At 41.4% G+C, this 16,713-nt stretch overlaps 1 protein-coding gene across 1 annotated transcript in view; it reads left to right on the top strand.

Annotated features, from left to right (window-relative positions):
- The first annotated feature begins 2,502 nt into the window (after positions 1 to 2,502).
- Positions 2,503 to 16,713, top strand: part of LOC115129496 (phospholipid-transporting ATPase ABCA1-like) — a 45,715-nt gene continuing 31,504 nt past the window's right edge. The window contains exons 1-4 of the mRNA XM_029659904.2: positions 2,503 to 2,774; positions 3,870 to 3,963; positions 7,150 to 7,291; positions 7,521 to 7,639. Coding sequence (XP_029515764.1) covers positions 2,709 to 2,774; positions 3,870 to 3,963; positions 7,150 to 7,291; positions 7,521 to 7,639 — 421 coding nt within the window. The 5' untranslated portion in view covers positions 2,503 to 2,708. The remainder of the gene's footprint in view (positions 2,775 to 3,869; positions 3,964 to 7,149; positions 7,292 to 7,520; positions 7,640 to 16,713) is intronic.

Raw genomic sequence — 16,713 nt, 5'->3', positions numbered from 1 at the left:
TTTGAAAATAGTCAAATACACAGAAAATAAAGTATTTCAATAACAAATACTCAAATACACATGTATTTGAACCCAGGTCTGGTTGTCTCTTCTAGTATGTCCTTTCAAAGACACTGTACTGGGTGTTTTGCCTTTGGGAATCTGTTTTCAGTCTTTTACAAAGTACACACCTCCTCAGCTGAACTGATTGTTGTTTCTGAAGTGATCGATATGATTAATCATTGGCCTATTGCTACCAGTACATGCAACCTGGAAATGATTGGAAGAAATGAGGAGAAATATTTAATTAATGGTTTGATCTCATGAAAGTCAAACACGACCATATTATGTGTTGACTGTAATGTTTGAGAATTAATGTAAACATGGATTCAAAGTTGTGATTTTTCATATTACATTCTGTGTGAATTTTTTTTTTTACTATGGAGCCTACTACGTTCAATACATGTACAGCCTATGGTATTTATGGCCTATGGTATTTATTTTGATTCTCCTAATTGTGATTATCAGTTCCAGATGTTTTAGGAGGTCGGGAAGTGCGAGTAGGCACTTCAAGAGCTGTTTTGAGTCTAAACGTGCTCCACTAGAGGGGGGTTTAATCACAGAACATATCCATGACCGAGAGTATAACATCAGTTCTACAAGCGGATATAGCAACGGTTCTCTCCATATAAAAGCTTGTCTAGATTCAAACGCTTCTCCTCCTCTGTGTACAGATCACAAATGCCTGGATAAACAAGCCGAGACAAAAACGTCAAAAAAGTAGTGAAGGAGTGTTATTTAGCTTGGGAGGAACCACAATTAATTCCTGAAAGGGGTCTGATTTCGTGCCTTTGGAAAAAGGTAGGCTATTTCCATTTTCCACTCATTCATTGTCTCTAATTCGTTTTTTGTTTTCTCTCTCTTATTTCAATGGTAGAAATATCTACTAAAGAAAAATACGAAACTTCTGATATTTTTATTGTCAACATCAATTATAGACTTTTTGTTTTATAGCAAAAGGGTGTTTGTCGTAGCTTTTTATTGTAGGCTACTTCATTAGAAAACATGAACAAGGCTGCTGTATCCTAGTCCTCGGGCACATTTGCAACGACGTTTTTTGTTGTCATGTAAAATGGATTTACTCATTATGTGAAAAATACCTGATGATAGGCTACATTCAATCTTATGCAAGTTAATTTAGTTGTAAAAAAATATTCGATTTTTCTCTGAAAGGAAACCTGAGAACACCACAAGTCACGAATATTCTCAGTAAACCCATACATAGTGTTAGACAAAAGTAGACGTATTAAATAAACACTATCCCATATTTTATGATATTCTTTGTTGAGTTATCTCTGCGCACGTTACGAAGCAACATATAGCCACCAAACACGGTAATAATCAAGTTAGAAACAAGCTTTAGTTACTTTGTTCCAATGTACATTATGGGCTGTTGCAGGCTACACATCATGTGAAGACCCGCAAAATAAACATGGTATTAATAAGTCCGTTAATCATTTGTGAGAATTTATTTTGTTGTCATTTATATTGTCAAATAACCTGCCAAGTCCACCTGGCTCTTGTGTGAGGACAAAATACAGAGAGATAATTAAACTGTACACCGACTGTTCTTTGAAAGACTGCTAGAGGCGCTGATTGTAGCCTACTCATCCACTTATACCCATGTCCCATTTATTGGGTTCATGAACTGATTACGCTGAACACACTAATGCAAAGAGGAGGGTTGTTTTGATATATATTTTGTTAATGGTATCTCATGCAAGTATCACCATTAAAGTTTGAACTTGTCAGATTTTTGCATATGCATAGTGCCCGGTACATGATAACATACAGTTATTATGCTACATTAAGAGATAAGTCGTAGGCCTAACAAGAATAACTTCATAAAGTCTTCATAAGCACCACATAAATGATTCACAAATGATCTATAACCGTATGTCATGCTCTATAAAGGGTGCATAACTGTGTGACATAACCACCAAAGTCAAATGTGACATAACCCACTATGTAAAATATGACATAAACCTGTGCTTTATAATAAGCACCGCTTAATAAAGGCTTTATAAATCATATTAAATTGAGGCTTCACAAAGCATCTATAACCTTGTCATGCATGTTGGTAGAGCATTGCAACCCAGGATAGTGATAGCCCCAAAACTTTTGTGATTTTTTTTATCAAAGACATCACGTAATTAAATCTGTGTGAAATGCTGTGTGAAATGCTGATTAAATCATGGACTTAATTTAAAAAAAAATTGGGATCTCCTTTAACAACTTCAAATGTAGTGCCCCAAGTGCATACGCTAAATGACTATTTAAATCACATTCAAAAAACAATCCTGTGCTGTTTAGGGATCACCAGTGATCATCAGTGATCATCAGTGATCATCGGTGATTAGTGCACTGACGGAAGCACTAAAAACCTGTAACTATCTGCATGTATGAACGTCCCCGCCGCCCCTCCTCTCTCTCTCAGTCTGCCTGGGAACATTGTAGAGAAGTTCCCATATGAGGAGGACATATTGGAGAGATGTGATCTAGTCAGCTCCAGATAGACAAGTGACCCTTGACCTTGTACCTTTGAGCTGTGTGCTGGCTGGCTGGACTTGCTGGTGTCTTTTTACCCCACGTCACCACTGCCTGTGTGTCATTTCAGTTGAGAGAATTAGAGCCAAGGGAAGCTTGCGCGTAAGAGGTCCAGAGTAGAGATGTCCATCTCAACTCAGCTGGGCTTGCTGTTGTGGAAGAACTTTACCTACAGAAGAAGGCAAACGGTAAGCAGTCCATCTTTATATCAGATTGTGTGAAGTGTAGAAGTCCTTGGTATGGAATTGGGACTTTTTCCCCTGGCTTTGTTTGATTGGAAACTTAATTGAATAAGTTAGTGAAATAGAATGTATAATTATGTTCATGTTATAATGTTTACAGTATATTCAAAAAATGTTGAAATGACTGTATTATTAATGTATTATTACTGTATTATTGTCATATATTAAGAAGAATATACCGGGTCTACAGTTCAGAACTGTTTCGGATGGGAAGTATGTGTTCGCCTTAAGGCTGGTCTGATGCCGAAAAAGGAAGGAAATGATTGCTTACTTCACACATTTTACTGCAAAATTAAGTTAAATTACCAGTTACGTTGCATGTGTGTTTCTTTACATAATATGTAATTGTTGTAGTGTATGTGTGTCTATAGTTTTGTTCATGTTGTGTTAGTGTATGTAAGTTGTTTTGTCTGAAACTTTGTTCCCTCTGCTGCTGTTGTACCAGTGATTTTATCTCAGTGAGAAAAACCTGCATAGATAAAGGTTTAAAAAAAAATGTAATTCACAACTCCCCAACCCTGCCACAGGGACAGCGCTTTAACTTAGCAACGTTAGCTTTAATTGCTACTACAGCTTGTCTGTACTAGTCTTCCCACATGTCTTAGAATCCTGCCTCTAGATGGCTTTACATGTGCTGGAGTAACATCGCTCTCTGTCTCCTAATTCAATCAGCATACACCTGATAACCCTTAAACAGAGTTGACTTCACTGTTGCTGGATGTGGATGTGGAACATTGGCTATTTTGAAGTCAGGGTTGTTTGCATTGATAGCTTTGCATCTATTATGAATGAGTTACTAATAAAAGCCATCTTAAGAGAGCTACATCCTGCCTGCGTATGGCGTTGATGCAGACATATTATATGTTGCAGTGAGGGAGCAATTTTGAATGCCAGCTTTTAAGAGCTCCAGACTATTAGCAGACAAGCTAGGCCTACGCTAATAAAGTGGGGAGGAGGGGGAGGAGTCATGGTTTCCATAGGCCATGCTCCTTAATGAAAATGCTGACTGGCTTTCTTCTCTTGTTTGTGTTTTCTCTCTAGCTCCAACTGCTGATTGAGATAGTATGGCCCCTGTTGATCTTCTTCATTTTGATATCAGTGAGACTGAACTACCCTCCGTACGAACAACATGAGTGTAAGTAGGACGCACCTCCCTGTCCTTTTCATTGTTTCAGCACCCACTTCTTCACAAGACACTGAACTGGTTGGTTAACGCATCCTGCTGTTTTGGCCACAGAGACATTTGGATTTGAAATCTGGGGATGAACTCTGTTGCCTTTTAATAATTGTACACTGTACACTGTACAGGCCAAAGATGCTACAGTATACAAGCTAGCAATATCATGCACTGACATGCCACAATGCCATGTGGAGGCATTTATGCTGGCCACTCGAGTAAACACACTCAGGCAAAAAAATGAAATACGTAGTTTTTCACATACAGCCTAATAACCGTGTTGATTTTAATGGTGGGCCTTGATCAGGTGTGGATGTTTTATGACTGGGTTTTTTGTCTAAAGCACATCCAAAATATCTTGAGTCATGCTTTCCTGCTTGGACTTGTTGGATGAAACTTATCCCCTTGAATACCTCAGTAGTCTACTTCTTAATAAAGCACCACAAAGGACTTAATAAGATGATTACTCTTGATTTAGGTCTGACCAAATCATCAAATCATGGACTAGTGCCAACAACTGTAAAAGCTAGAGGGAGTAGTGGCACCAGGGGAAAATGTTTGTTTGCGGAACCCTTTCGTAATTCATTCTTAGGGTAGTTGTTGATTCAGGGGAACACATACACTGTATGACAGGCACCAATTGGCAATATAGCCTAAAGGCTGGTTTACTGTCTAGCAACATTTCTATAGACAATTGTTGTAGCGACATCATGAACATTCTACTGTCGTCCGACATCAAACTTGTAGTTGTCGTTATGAAAAAGTACACAAAACGACAGCCTCTGCAGTAGCCCGGTGTATATATATTTAAACACACTGTGAGTACAAAACATTATGAACACCTGCTCTTTCCATGACATAGACTGACCAGGTGAAAGCTATGATCCCTTATTGATGTTACTTGTTAAATCCACTTCAATCAATGTAGATGAAGGGGAGGGCAAGACAAAAGATTTAAGTGCCTTTGAATGGGGTAAAGTAGTAAGTGCCAAGCGCTGTGTTTTTCATGCTCAACCGTTTCCCGTGCGTATCAAGAATGGTCCACCACCCAAAGGACATCCAGCCAAACTTGACACAACTGTGGGAAGCATTGGAGTCAACATGGGCCAGCATCCGACACCTTGTAGAGTCCATGCCCCGACGAATTGAGGCTGTTCTGAATGCGAAAGAGTGGTGGGGGGCTATTTGATCATTTGTTTAAGGCAAATGGGCCTATTTGATCAGCCAAAACGGTACAGATATATGTATTACATTTTCTATTTTATTTGACAGTTTATTTGTGAAGTGGCTCATGATGGCGGTGGACATATTTGTTGTTTTAGGGGGGTTTCAGAGTTTGACACCTTTATTGCCGCTCCATTCTCATGACCAGCTTTCTATATGTGAAAGCTGATGAAGGTCGCAAGGCCTAGGTAGACTATTTGGCACGGGTATGGGGAAAATGTACGTAATGGACATGCACTGGCTAAACCAAGCATCTTTTCACCAGAATGAGATAACCGGTAGACGTTCTGATATGCTAGAGAAACCTTGGGTTACCGTTAATTATATCTCTGGGGGGACCTCACAGAACAGGATCAATAAATTGGCCAGCTACCTCCCCTATGCTAAAGAAGCTTATGTTTATTAGTATGGGACTCGATACTCTGCATTCTTCATGAGACACAAAATAGTGTTACAGCTATGTGTTTAACAAAGTCAAACTGGTGGACTTATTGATCCTACTTTGTGTAAGAGTCTACAAACGTGCTTTAGGATATAGTTGTGAAGGACAAAGCATTTATACAGCCACTAATAACTATTATCAATGGGATGAACACATCTCCTGAGAAATCCTTGTCTACAACAGAATATCCAATTTCTTTCATTCCCGGAAGCCTGTGCTTTTTCCATCTGCCAGAAAACAGAAGCATTAGCTGGTAAATTGCATTCAATTCCACCTAAAGTCTTGGTTTGGCACTAGGCAGAGGCATACTATTCTTTGAATCATACATCACATGGGTCTGTGTATGTTCTAACTGCTCAAACACCAGATAGGAAAGACATGTTCTTACTTGCACAGGGCCTGGCTAACCTATTGCTTTTGGGTATGGATGTAAACCACACAAAAAAATTAAATGATAAAAAATTAAAAATAAAACATGACAGAGCGATAAGTCACCAAATAATGCCCTTTTTGAATATTTAAAATTGTTTATGTTGAATATGGTGATAGTTTGAAAACTGCCCAGCTAAATGCCATTTAAGGATTCCGATTTATCACCCACTAGTTAATTAAGTCGTAAAACTGTGTAGGCTGTTGAAGACGATCACTCTTAAAAGCAAGATGGCCACCCTGAATCTCCTAAGCACTTGGCTACTTGGGGTTATCTCTTATCTCTGCTTTCCTTTGCAGTGGGACAGTTGGTAGTCTTAAGGTTTACTGATAACACACACAAATAACTGCTTGCCTCTCGGGGAGGGAGAGACGGCATCTTGGGGGGCAAGGTCCTACATTTTACTTAGGCAATCACTCCCTCACGTCAATAAGGTCTGTAGCAGCTGAGTGAAACCCTTAGGATGGGACAAGACGTGGTTAGCTGATGCTAGCACATCCGCTGCTGGCCCGATAAGGCAATCTGAGAACACACATCAGCTATCTGTGCTCATCCAGGTGTACCTGCATTTTGGAGCTCTGTACGTGATGTTCAAAGACCACTCTAAGTAGATCCAGCAGGTTGATGTAGAAGCCTTTTAAGTGTCTCAGTATTAGTTCAAACGTGGCTGGATTACCCGGTGTTCTCTCCTGTCCGCTCTCTGTTGATAGTGGGTGAATAGACTGAATAGAAAGATGGAATTGAATACTTTGAAAAGTCTTATTTTACATTCATAGATGTAGTTGAATGTGGTGTAAACATTATTACATTTCAACATATAGCAAGTTGACTCTTTCTTCCTGGATCTCTTCCTCTGCTCTCCCGCGTCCTCTCTCTGTGTGTCTTATGAATGTACTGTACATTGACCAGTGGTGTAGTAGAGTAAATTCTTTTGCCCAACAGTTTACCCACCTTTTGCATTGGAAAAAAATAGGAAGCGTTACTTTTTTCACCACTACATAACTGACAGTGATGTTACTGATGGTATCCCTGCCTGTGTCTCCGTCAGGTCATTTCCCCAACAAGGCCATGCCCTCGGCAGGCACCCTTCCGTGGATCCAAGGCATCATCTGCAACGCCAACAACCCCTGCTTCCGCAACCCCACTCCTGGAGAGTCCCCTGGGGTCGTGGGCAACTTCAATGAGTCCATGTGAGTTCCCACCGCAAGCTGCAGCTCTATATCGGATAGTTTCCCTTTAATAAGACATGAAAATATGAATACACTTTATTTTGTACTTGGCTCGTTTCATTAGATGAATAACATCCAAATAAAGAAAATGGTCTCTTAAATGTTTCTTTAAAATATCCCATTTATAACTCGATTTGAACCAATTCAATTGTATTCTCTGTTAATCTGTTTCACTGTGGGATGTCTGTAGAATCTCTCGTTTGTTCTCGGATGCCAAGAAGATCCTGCTGTACAGTCAGAATGACCGGAATCTGGACGGCTTTAAAGACCTCATCCAAGCCCTGAAGACCCTACAGGCCAACACCGAAGGTAAGAGGCACCTCCATAGAGTGCCACAGTATGAGTCATAATACCCATAAAACAAGGAAATGATTCCAAACGTTTCTCCACCATTCATTTTCTAACGTTAGCGAAACATATACTGACCAGAAAATATAAATGCAACATGCAACAATTTCAAAGATTTTACCGAATTACAAGTCATAGAAGGAAATCAGTCAGTTGAAATAGATGTATTAGGCCCTAATCGATGGATTTCACATGACAGGGTAGGCCAACCCACTTGGGAGCCAGGTCCACCCACTGGGGAGCCAGGCCCAGCCAATCAGCATGAGTTTTTCCCCAGAAAAAGGCTTCATTACTGACAGAAATACTCCTGAGGATCCCCCTCCTGAAATGATCCCGCAGGTGAAGAAACCAGATGTGTAGGTCCTGGACTGGCGTGGCTACACGTGCTCTGCGGTTGTGAGGCCGGTTGGATATACTGCCAAATTCTCTAAAAACGACTTTGGAGGCAGTTTATGATGGAGAAATTAACATTCAATTCTCTGGCAACAGCTCTGTTGGACATTTCTGCAGTCAGCACGCCAATTGCACACTCCCTCAAAACTTGAGACATCTGTGGCATTGTGTTGTGTGCCAAAATGGCACAATTTAGAGTGGGCTTTTATTGTCCCGAGCACAAGGCGCACCTGTGTAATGATCATGCTGTTTAATCAGCTTCTTGATATGCCACACCTGTCAGGTGGATGGATTATCTTAGCAAAGGAGAAATGCTCACTAATAGGCATGTAGACAAATTTGTTCACAACATTTGGGAGAAATAAGCTTATTGTGTATATGGAAAATTGTTGGGATTTTTTATTTCAGCTCAAGAAAAATGGGACCAACACTTTACATGTTGCATATATATTTTTGTTCAATTAGGTAATTCATAAATTGGCTACATTTCTTTAAATGGACAATTCTGTGAACACAGAATTGACACAATGCTTGTTAACAAAGAAGATGACAAGCAGGAGCTTGCAGGGATTTGTAGTTTTGGATGATGTCTACTTTGATGCTAATTAGCATTTTCGAATTGGAGAGTAAATACAGCCTAATATATTGATTCAAGTCACCATGTCTGAGTGAGATTTACATGGTTATCAAAACGTCATGCCAGGATAAGCCGACAAGAAACATTGCCCTTATTTTAAGTGTTTCTAAAATCCCCCATGGGAAAAATGAATGGAACCATTTCCCTGTTTGACCGCTAGGTTTTATGGGTATTATGACACCTCCACTGTGAGACTCTAAATAAGCCATGGGTCAATGCAATAGTTCAGAGGTCAATGAAACCAACTTATTAGAGACTACACACACACTACTACATTCACAAGAAACACCAGGGGGCAATTCATTTGAGGGGAACTCACTGCTTAGAATAGACAGTAGTTTCGCTGAAGCTGAATCAAGAGTCATTCCAGGTCTACGTAGTGCATTTCTGTTTGCCGTGCCCTGAACTTTCCGCCCCGTTGATCTGGCCCCCGAGAGTTATGCCCACTTCTGGGTAGAAAAAATAGTGTTAACACTAATTCCCTTACACTGTGCTGACTCACAGCGGGACTCCCATCCCTCTTTTGTCCTGCTCCAACCTGTCTTCTGGGGGATCCTCCTGTGCCTGTGAATGACTGTAGATGGATAGATTATGCCACTTCAATTTCACACTCAGATTTCTTCTATAATTACATTCCGTTATGAGCGTTTAGATGAGTTTGTGTTTAGAGTGGCAGTGGTGGCGTGATATGAGAGGCCGTGGGTGGATGAAAGTCGGCAGAGCCTCTCCCCACTGGCAGGTTGTGGCAGGCCATGGGGTGGGCTGATGTTTGGGCACATGGCTTGGAGGTATTCTCATATGTCATTCATGATAGGACAGATTTTCTCTACTCCCTTACTTGCTGTATGCAGGGTAAGTGGTGTGAGATTCCTGTAAAGAGTGTGAGATACTCAATAGGACTGTGCCTTCTTAGCCATGTGACCTTATATTACATTAGCTTGGGTAATGGACTTTATAAAAGGATAAGCCTTTCACGGGAGTAGTATAACAACATACAGACGAGACTTCAATATCAAGGCAAATACAGTACTACTGTAATAAATGATATATTTGCTGTCTGTGTAGCCACTGGCTGATAGTAGAAAAATCTCTGCTGAGGTGTAATTAGGCATAAGTGTAGGTGCCTCAAACAACTAAAACATTCAAATGAACCAAAACAGATGTGAAATCTGATTTGAGCCTTTGTTCATGGCAATAGAGGTGAAAGATGTGCTAGGTCTCTCTCTAATGACTAGTGGTCAATTGTTTTAACATACTTCCATTAACTTATTAGATATTGCTAATCAATTCCTGGTTCAGTCTCCCGACCTATTTACTAGTCTAAGCATGATATTGATAAACCTGTCTTAGAGTTTGATAGGACCATTTTAAATCGCGACTCATCCCAATAGCGGCTCGGTTTATTACTCTGCCATATATAAGTATGAACAGGGATGACGCAATATCTCTTCAGCAGTGGTGGTTGATTACGTTCATTCTGGCTCCTGAGTTCAGAGTGCATTCGAAAAGTATTCAGACCCCTTCACTTTTTCCACATTTGGTTACATTCCAGCCTTGTTCTAAAATAATACCCCATAATGACAAAGCAAAAACAGGTTTTTAGCAATGTTATCAAAATGAATCGAAAACACCAGTGGTGGTTGATTTCGGTCATTCTGGCTCCTGAGGTCACAGTGCACTGACGATATGCCCTTTAGTACAGTCACAGGTGTGATCAAGATACTCCTGATGATCCACGTTGATGATATCCATTAATCAAGCCTTTCTGAATGGGATAAAGATGTTAGAACGGAGGATAGTTGAATAGGTTATCAGAGATTTGAAGGACCACAATAACAGCAAATTCCACAATAACTTTAATGTCAGCTAGTCTTCTGCTTGACCATCATGAACTCTTCTGCCAGATATTGTGCTTCCCTCATGCTGAGTTCAAGCTCTTTTCGATTATACACGGTGTCATTGAGTTTCTGAACAGAGCTTTGACTGCACAGTGCTCTTCCCTTAAAAGCCCTCGAAGCTTTCACATCGACCAAAAGAATCTGATATTCTTCCTTGTCATGTTTTTTTTATCTGAATATCTTTTTGGCAGAGACGTATTACTTTTTGTACACATTGTGGACCCACGTCTTAGTAGATACAATTTGGCACTGTAAAATGTATTTATAGTGGAGCCATCTATCTAAAAGAGTAGATTGTCTCCAACTAGGGTTCAAAAAATCTGGGAACGTTCAATAAATTCCCCGGTTTTCCAGAAATCCTGGAGGGAGGATTCCAGATTTCTATCTTATTCTCTCCTGATTCTAGGATTCTTCCAACTGGGATTTTGGGAAAACCAGGGAATTTATTGAAAGTTCACAGAATGTTTTTAGCTCCAACTCAATTACTCAAAATCAATGTTTTTGTGGGTTTGCATAATCTCACATTGACTTTTGCAATTGTGTTACGAGAATGGCGCTAGAATGTATAGGGGCTGTTTTACGGGCTATTTTGTGTGTTTCTGTAAGGGTGTGAACTGGCGGCAGAGAAGTCAGACGCAGGAGAGAAATAACCGTTTCCAACGGCACAGTTTATTTACAAAAACCCACCGGAAAACATAATAATAACGTACACATTACAATAAACAATCACTGACAAGGACATGAGGGGAAACAGAGGGTTATATACACACCAGTACAGACGTACACATTACAATAAACAATCACTGACAAGGACATGAGGGGGAACAGAGGGTTAAATACACACCAGTACAGACGTACACATTACAATAAACAATCACTGACAAGGACATGAGGGGGAACAGAGGGTTATATACACACCAGTACAGACGTACACATTACAATAAACAATCACTGACAAGGACATGAGGGGGAACAGAGGGTTATATACACACCAGTACAGACGTACACATACACTTACAATAAACAATCACTGACAAGGACATGAGGGGGAACAGAGGGTTAAATACACACCAGTACAGACGTACACATTACAATAAACAATCACTGACAAGGACATGAGGGGGAACAGAGGGTTATATACACACCAGTACAGACGTACACATACACTTACAATAAACAATCACTGACAAGGACATGAGGGGAAACAGAGGGTTATATACACACCAGTACAGACGTACACATTACAATAAACAATCACTGACAAGGACATGAGGGGAAACAGAGGGTTATATACACACCAGTACAGACGTACACATACACTTACAATAAACAATCACTGACAAGGACATGAGGGGGAACAGAGGGTTATATACACACCAGTACACACGTACACATTACAATAAACAATCACTGACAAGGACATGAGGGGGAACAGAGGGTTATATACACACCAGTACACACGTACACATTACAATAAACAATCACTGACAAGGACATGAGGGGGAACAGAGGGTTATATACACACCAGTACAGACGTACACATACACTTACAATAAACAATCACTGACAAGGACATGAGGGGGAACAGAGGGTTATATACACACCAGTACAGACGTACACATACACTTACAATAAACAATCACTGACAAGGACATGAGGGGAAACAGAGGGTTATATACACACCAGTACAGACGTACACATTACAATAAACAATCACTGACAAGGACATGAGGGGGAACAGAGGGTTAAATACACACCAGTACAGAGGTACACATACACTTACAATAAACAATCACCGACAAGGACATGAGGGGAAACAGAGGGTTAAATACACACCAGTACACATACACTTACAATAAACAATCACTGACAAGGACATGAGGGGGAACAGAGGGTTATATACACACCAGTACAGACGTAGACATACACTTACAATAAACAATCACCGGCAAGGACATGAGGGGAAACAGAGGGTTATATACACACCAGTACAGACGTACACTTACAATAAACAATCACCGACAAGGACATGAGGGGAAACAGAGGGTTATATACACACCAGTACAGACGTACACTTACAATAAACAATCACCGACAAGGACATGAGGGGAAACAGAGGGTTATATACACACCAGTACAGACGTACACATACACTTACAATAAACAATCACCGACAAGGACATGAGGGGAAACAGAGGGTTATATACACACCAGTACAGACGTACACATTACAATAAACAATCACTGACAAGGACATGAGGGGGAACAGAGGGTTATATACACACCAGTACAGACGTACACATACACTTACAATAAACAATCACCGACAAGGACATGAGGGGAAACAGAGGGTTATATACACACCAGTACAGACGTACACATACACTTACAATAAACAATCACCGGCAAGGACATGAGGGGAAACAGAGGGTTATATACACACCAGTACAGACGTACACATACACTTACAATAAACAATCACTGACAAGGACATGAGGGGGAACAGAGGGTTATATACACACCAGTACAGACGTAGACATACACTTACAATAAACAATCACCGACAAGGACATGAGGGGAAACAGAGGGTTAAATACACAACATGTAATTGATGGGATTGGAACCAGGTGTGATGGAAGACAAGACAAAACCAATGGAAAATTGAAAATGGATCAGCGATGGCTAGAAGGTTGATGACGTCAACCGCCAAACACCGCCCAAACAAGGAGAGGGACCAACTTCGGCGGAAGTCGTGACAGTTTCTTTGCGCTGATCTGAACTTTTCTTGTACAAAATGTTTCCGCCATAATTTCCTATGACTGAAAAGAGCTTCTGGACATCAGAACAGTGACCACTGTTCTTCTTGAATGTGTCAGCGGCACAGGACGTACTGCACACCCCGGATCAGGCCCTGATCCCCAATACTCGGAAGAGAAAGTGGTACAGTGGCTGACGTGCGGGCACCCAGATGAAACTACGGCAGCGAGTAAATAAACCGCCTATTGGCAAATTGTCACGATCGTCGTATGAGTGAGATCAAGGTGCAGCGTGCATAGAGTTCCAAATAATTTAATAAAGAGAAAATCACTAAACAAAAGCACAAACAAAACATGAAGCTACTGGAGTGCACAAAGGCAACTTACTGTAGACAAGATCCCACAACTAACAATGGGGAAAATGGCTACCTAAATATGATCCCCAATCAGAGACAACGATAAACAGCTGTCTCCGATTGGGAACCATATCAGGCCAACATAGACATACAAAAGCCCTAGATGACGAAAACCCTAGACGTACAATAACTAGAGTACCCACCCTAGTCACACCCTGACCTAATCAAAATATATAGAAAAACAGAGATATCTAAGGTCAGGGCGTGACACAAATGTACAATCACTGGAGAACAAACTCCGTTCGAGACTATCCTATCAACGGGTCCTGGAGAACATTAACATCCTATTTTTCTCGGAAACATGGATAATATTTTAGCTGTGTTTTCTATGCGTCGGCAGCGTTGGATAAGCTCAAGGGTGGTGATGTGTCTCTTTGTTAATAACAGCTGGTGCGCAATCTCTAGTATTAAGGAAGTCTCGAGGTTCTGCTCACCTGACTTAGAATACCTCGCGATAAGCTGTAAACCATACAATTTTCATCAATATTTTTCGTAGCTTTCTATTTAACAGCACAAACCGATGCTGGCATTAAGACTGCACTCAACGAGCTGTAAGTCCAGGATCTGCAACTGGATCATGGGCTTCCTAACCAGGTGGTGAGGGTTAGGTAACAACACATCCTCCATGCTGACCCTCAATACAGGGGCATGCTTAGTCCCGTCCTGTACTCTCTGTTCACCCATGACTGCGTGGCCACACACGACTCCAACACCATCATTATGTTTGCCAATGACACGACGACGGTAGGCCTGATCACTGACGATGATGAGGCAGCCTATAGGGAGGTCAGAGACCTGGCAGTGTGGTGCCAGGACAACAACCTCTCACTCAACGTCAGGAAGACGTGGACTACAGGAACAGGAGGGCTGAGAATGCCCCCATTCACATCGACAGGGCTGTAGTGGAGCGCGTCGAGAGCTTCCAGTCCTTCTGTGTCCACATCACTAAGGATTCATCATGGTCCAAACACACCAACACAGTCGTAAAGAGGGCACGACAACGCCTTTTCCCCTCCGGAGGCTGAAAAGATTTGGCATGGGCCCTCAGATCCTCAAAAAGTTCTACAGCTGCACCATTGAGAGCATCTTGAAAGGCTGCATCATCACTTGGTATAGCAACTGCTTGGCATCCGACCGCTACAGAGGGTAGTACTTACGGCCCAGTACATCACTGGGGCCAAGCTCCGTGCCATCCAGGACCTCTATACCAGGCGTTGTCAGAGGAAGGCCCTAAAAAAAGACTCCAGGCACCCATGTCATAGACTGTTCTCTCTGCTGTTGCAACGTCAAGTGGTACCGATTCACCAAGTCTGGTGACAGGACCCTGAACAGCTTCTAACCCCAAGCAATAAGACTGCTAAATAGTTAGTTAAATAATTAACCAAATAACTACCCAGACTATCTGCATGGACCCTTTTTGCACTAACTCTTTTGACTCATCACGTACGCTGCTGCTACTGTTTACCTACCATCTGTCACTTTATTTCTATTTATATGTACATATCTACCTCAATTACCTCATACCCCTGCACATCGACTCGGTACGGGTACCCCTAGTATATAGCCAAGTTATTGTTAATCATTATGTATCTATTATTACTTTTGTTATTAGGTGTTTAACTTTTCAATTATTTCTCTATTTTCTTTCTTTCTGCATTGTTGGGAAGGGCCCGTAAGTAAGCATTTCACTGTTGGTCCACACTTGTTGTTTACGAAGCATGTGATGAATCAAATTTGATTTGATTTTCTAGTTTTAGATCCAATATATTTCAGGAAGGGTCATCTTTTTGGTGTTCGGCAGGGCACACATTTTATAGACAGATTTTAACATGACATGTTGTAATATCTAGATTGATTAATCTCACGTTTAACAATAAAGGCATCAGCATGCTTCAGTTTGGCTGGCGCCTCACTCGGCTAGGCGAACTGAACAAGTGTGCTCTCATACTCCTTTAAAAGACCTTCGCTTGAAAAACAAGAAAAAAGTGCCAATAGTACTGTTTGTCCATTTTGAGACGCAGTAGCCAATTCTCAAAATTGTCAGAATTCATCTAAAATAATTAAAGAAATCTGTCATTAATTTTGACATTTTTGCTGAGGAGATCTTAGTAACGCAATTTTACATCTAACTAAGATGTTTGGTGCAGTATTTCTCAATGAAACAATGTGCAAAGACATTATTTAAGAATCCCTACTGTTGACCAATCACAGACGAAGGGGTGGAGACTTTGGCTTTGAACACCGCCGCCATTGTCACAACCCCTATTACCAGCCTGTTCAACCTCTCTTTCATATCGTCTGAGATCCCCAAGGATTGGAAAGCTGCCGCAGTCATCCCCCTCTTCAAAGGGGGAGACACCCTGGACCCAAACTGTTACAGACCTATATCCATCCTGCCCTGCCTATCTAAGGTCTTCGAAAGCCAAGTCAACAAACAGGTCACTGACCATCTCGAATCCCACCGTACCTTCTCCGCTGTGCAATCTGGTTTCCGAGCCGGTCACGGGTGCACCTCAGCCACGCTCAAGGCACTAAACGATATCATAACCGCCATCGATAAAAGACAGTACTGTGCAGCCGTCTTCATCGACCTTGCCAAGGCTTTCGACTCTGTCAATCACCATATTCTTATCGGCAGACTCAGTAGCCTCGGTTTTTCGGATGACTGCCTTCCGCTGGTTCACCAATTACTTTGCAGACAGAGTTCAGTGTGTCAAATCGGAGGGCATGCTGTCCGGTCCTCTGGCAGTCTCTATGGGGGTGCCACAGGGTTCAATTCTCGGGCCGACTCTTTTCTCTGTATATATCAATGATGTTGCTCTTGCTGCGGGCGATTCCCTGATCCACCTCTACGCAGACGACACCATTCTATATACTTTCGGCCCGTCATTGGACACTGTGCTATCTAACCTCCAAACGAGCTTCAATGCCATAC

Source organism: Oncorhynchus nerka, linkage group LG5, assembly GCF_034236695.1.
Source record: "Oncorhynchus nerka isolate Pitt River linkage group LG5, Oner_Uvic_2.0, whole genome shotgun sequence".
In the NCBI taxonomy this organism is placed as follows: domain Eukaryota; kingdom Metazoa; phylum Chordata; class Actinopteri; order Salmoniformes; family Salmonidae; genus Oncorhynchus; species Oncorhynchus nerka.
The sequence above is the reverse complement of the archived record's forward strand: the minus strand, read 5'-3'. Positions and strand labels throughout refer to the sequence as shown.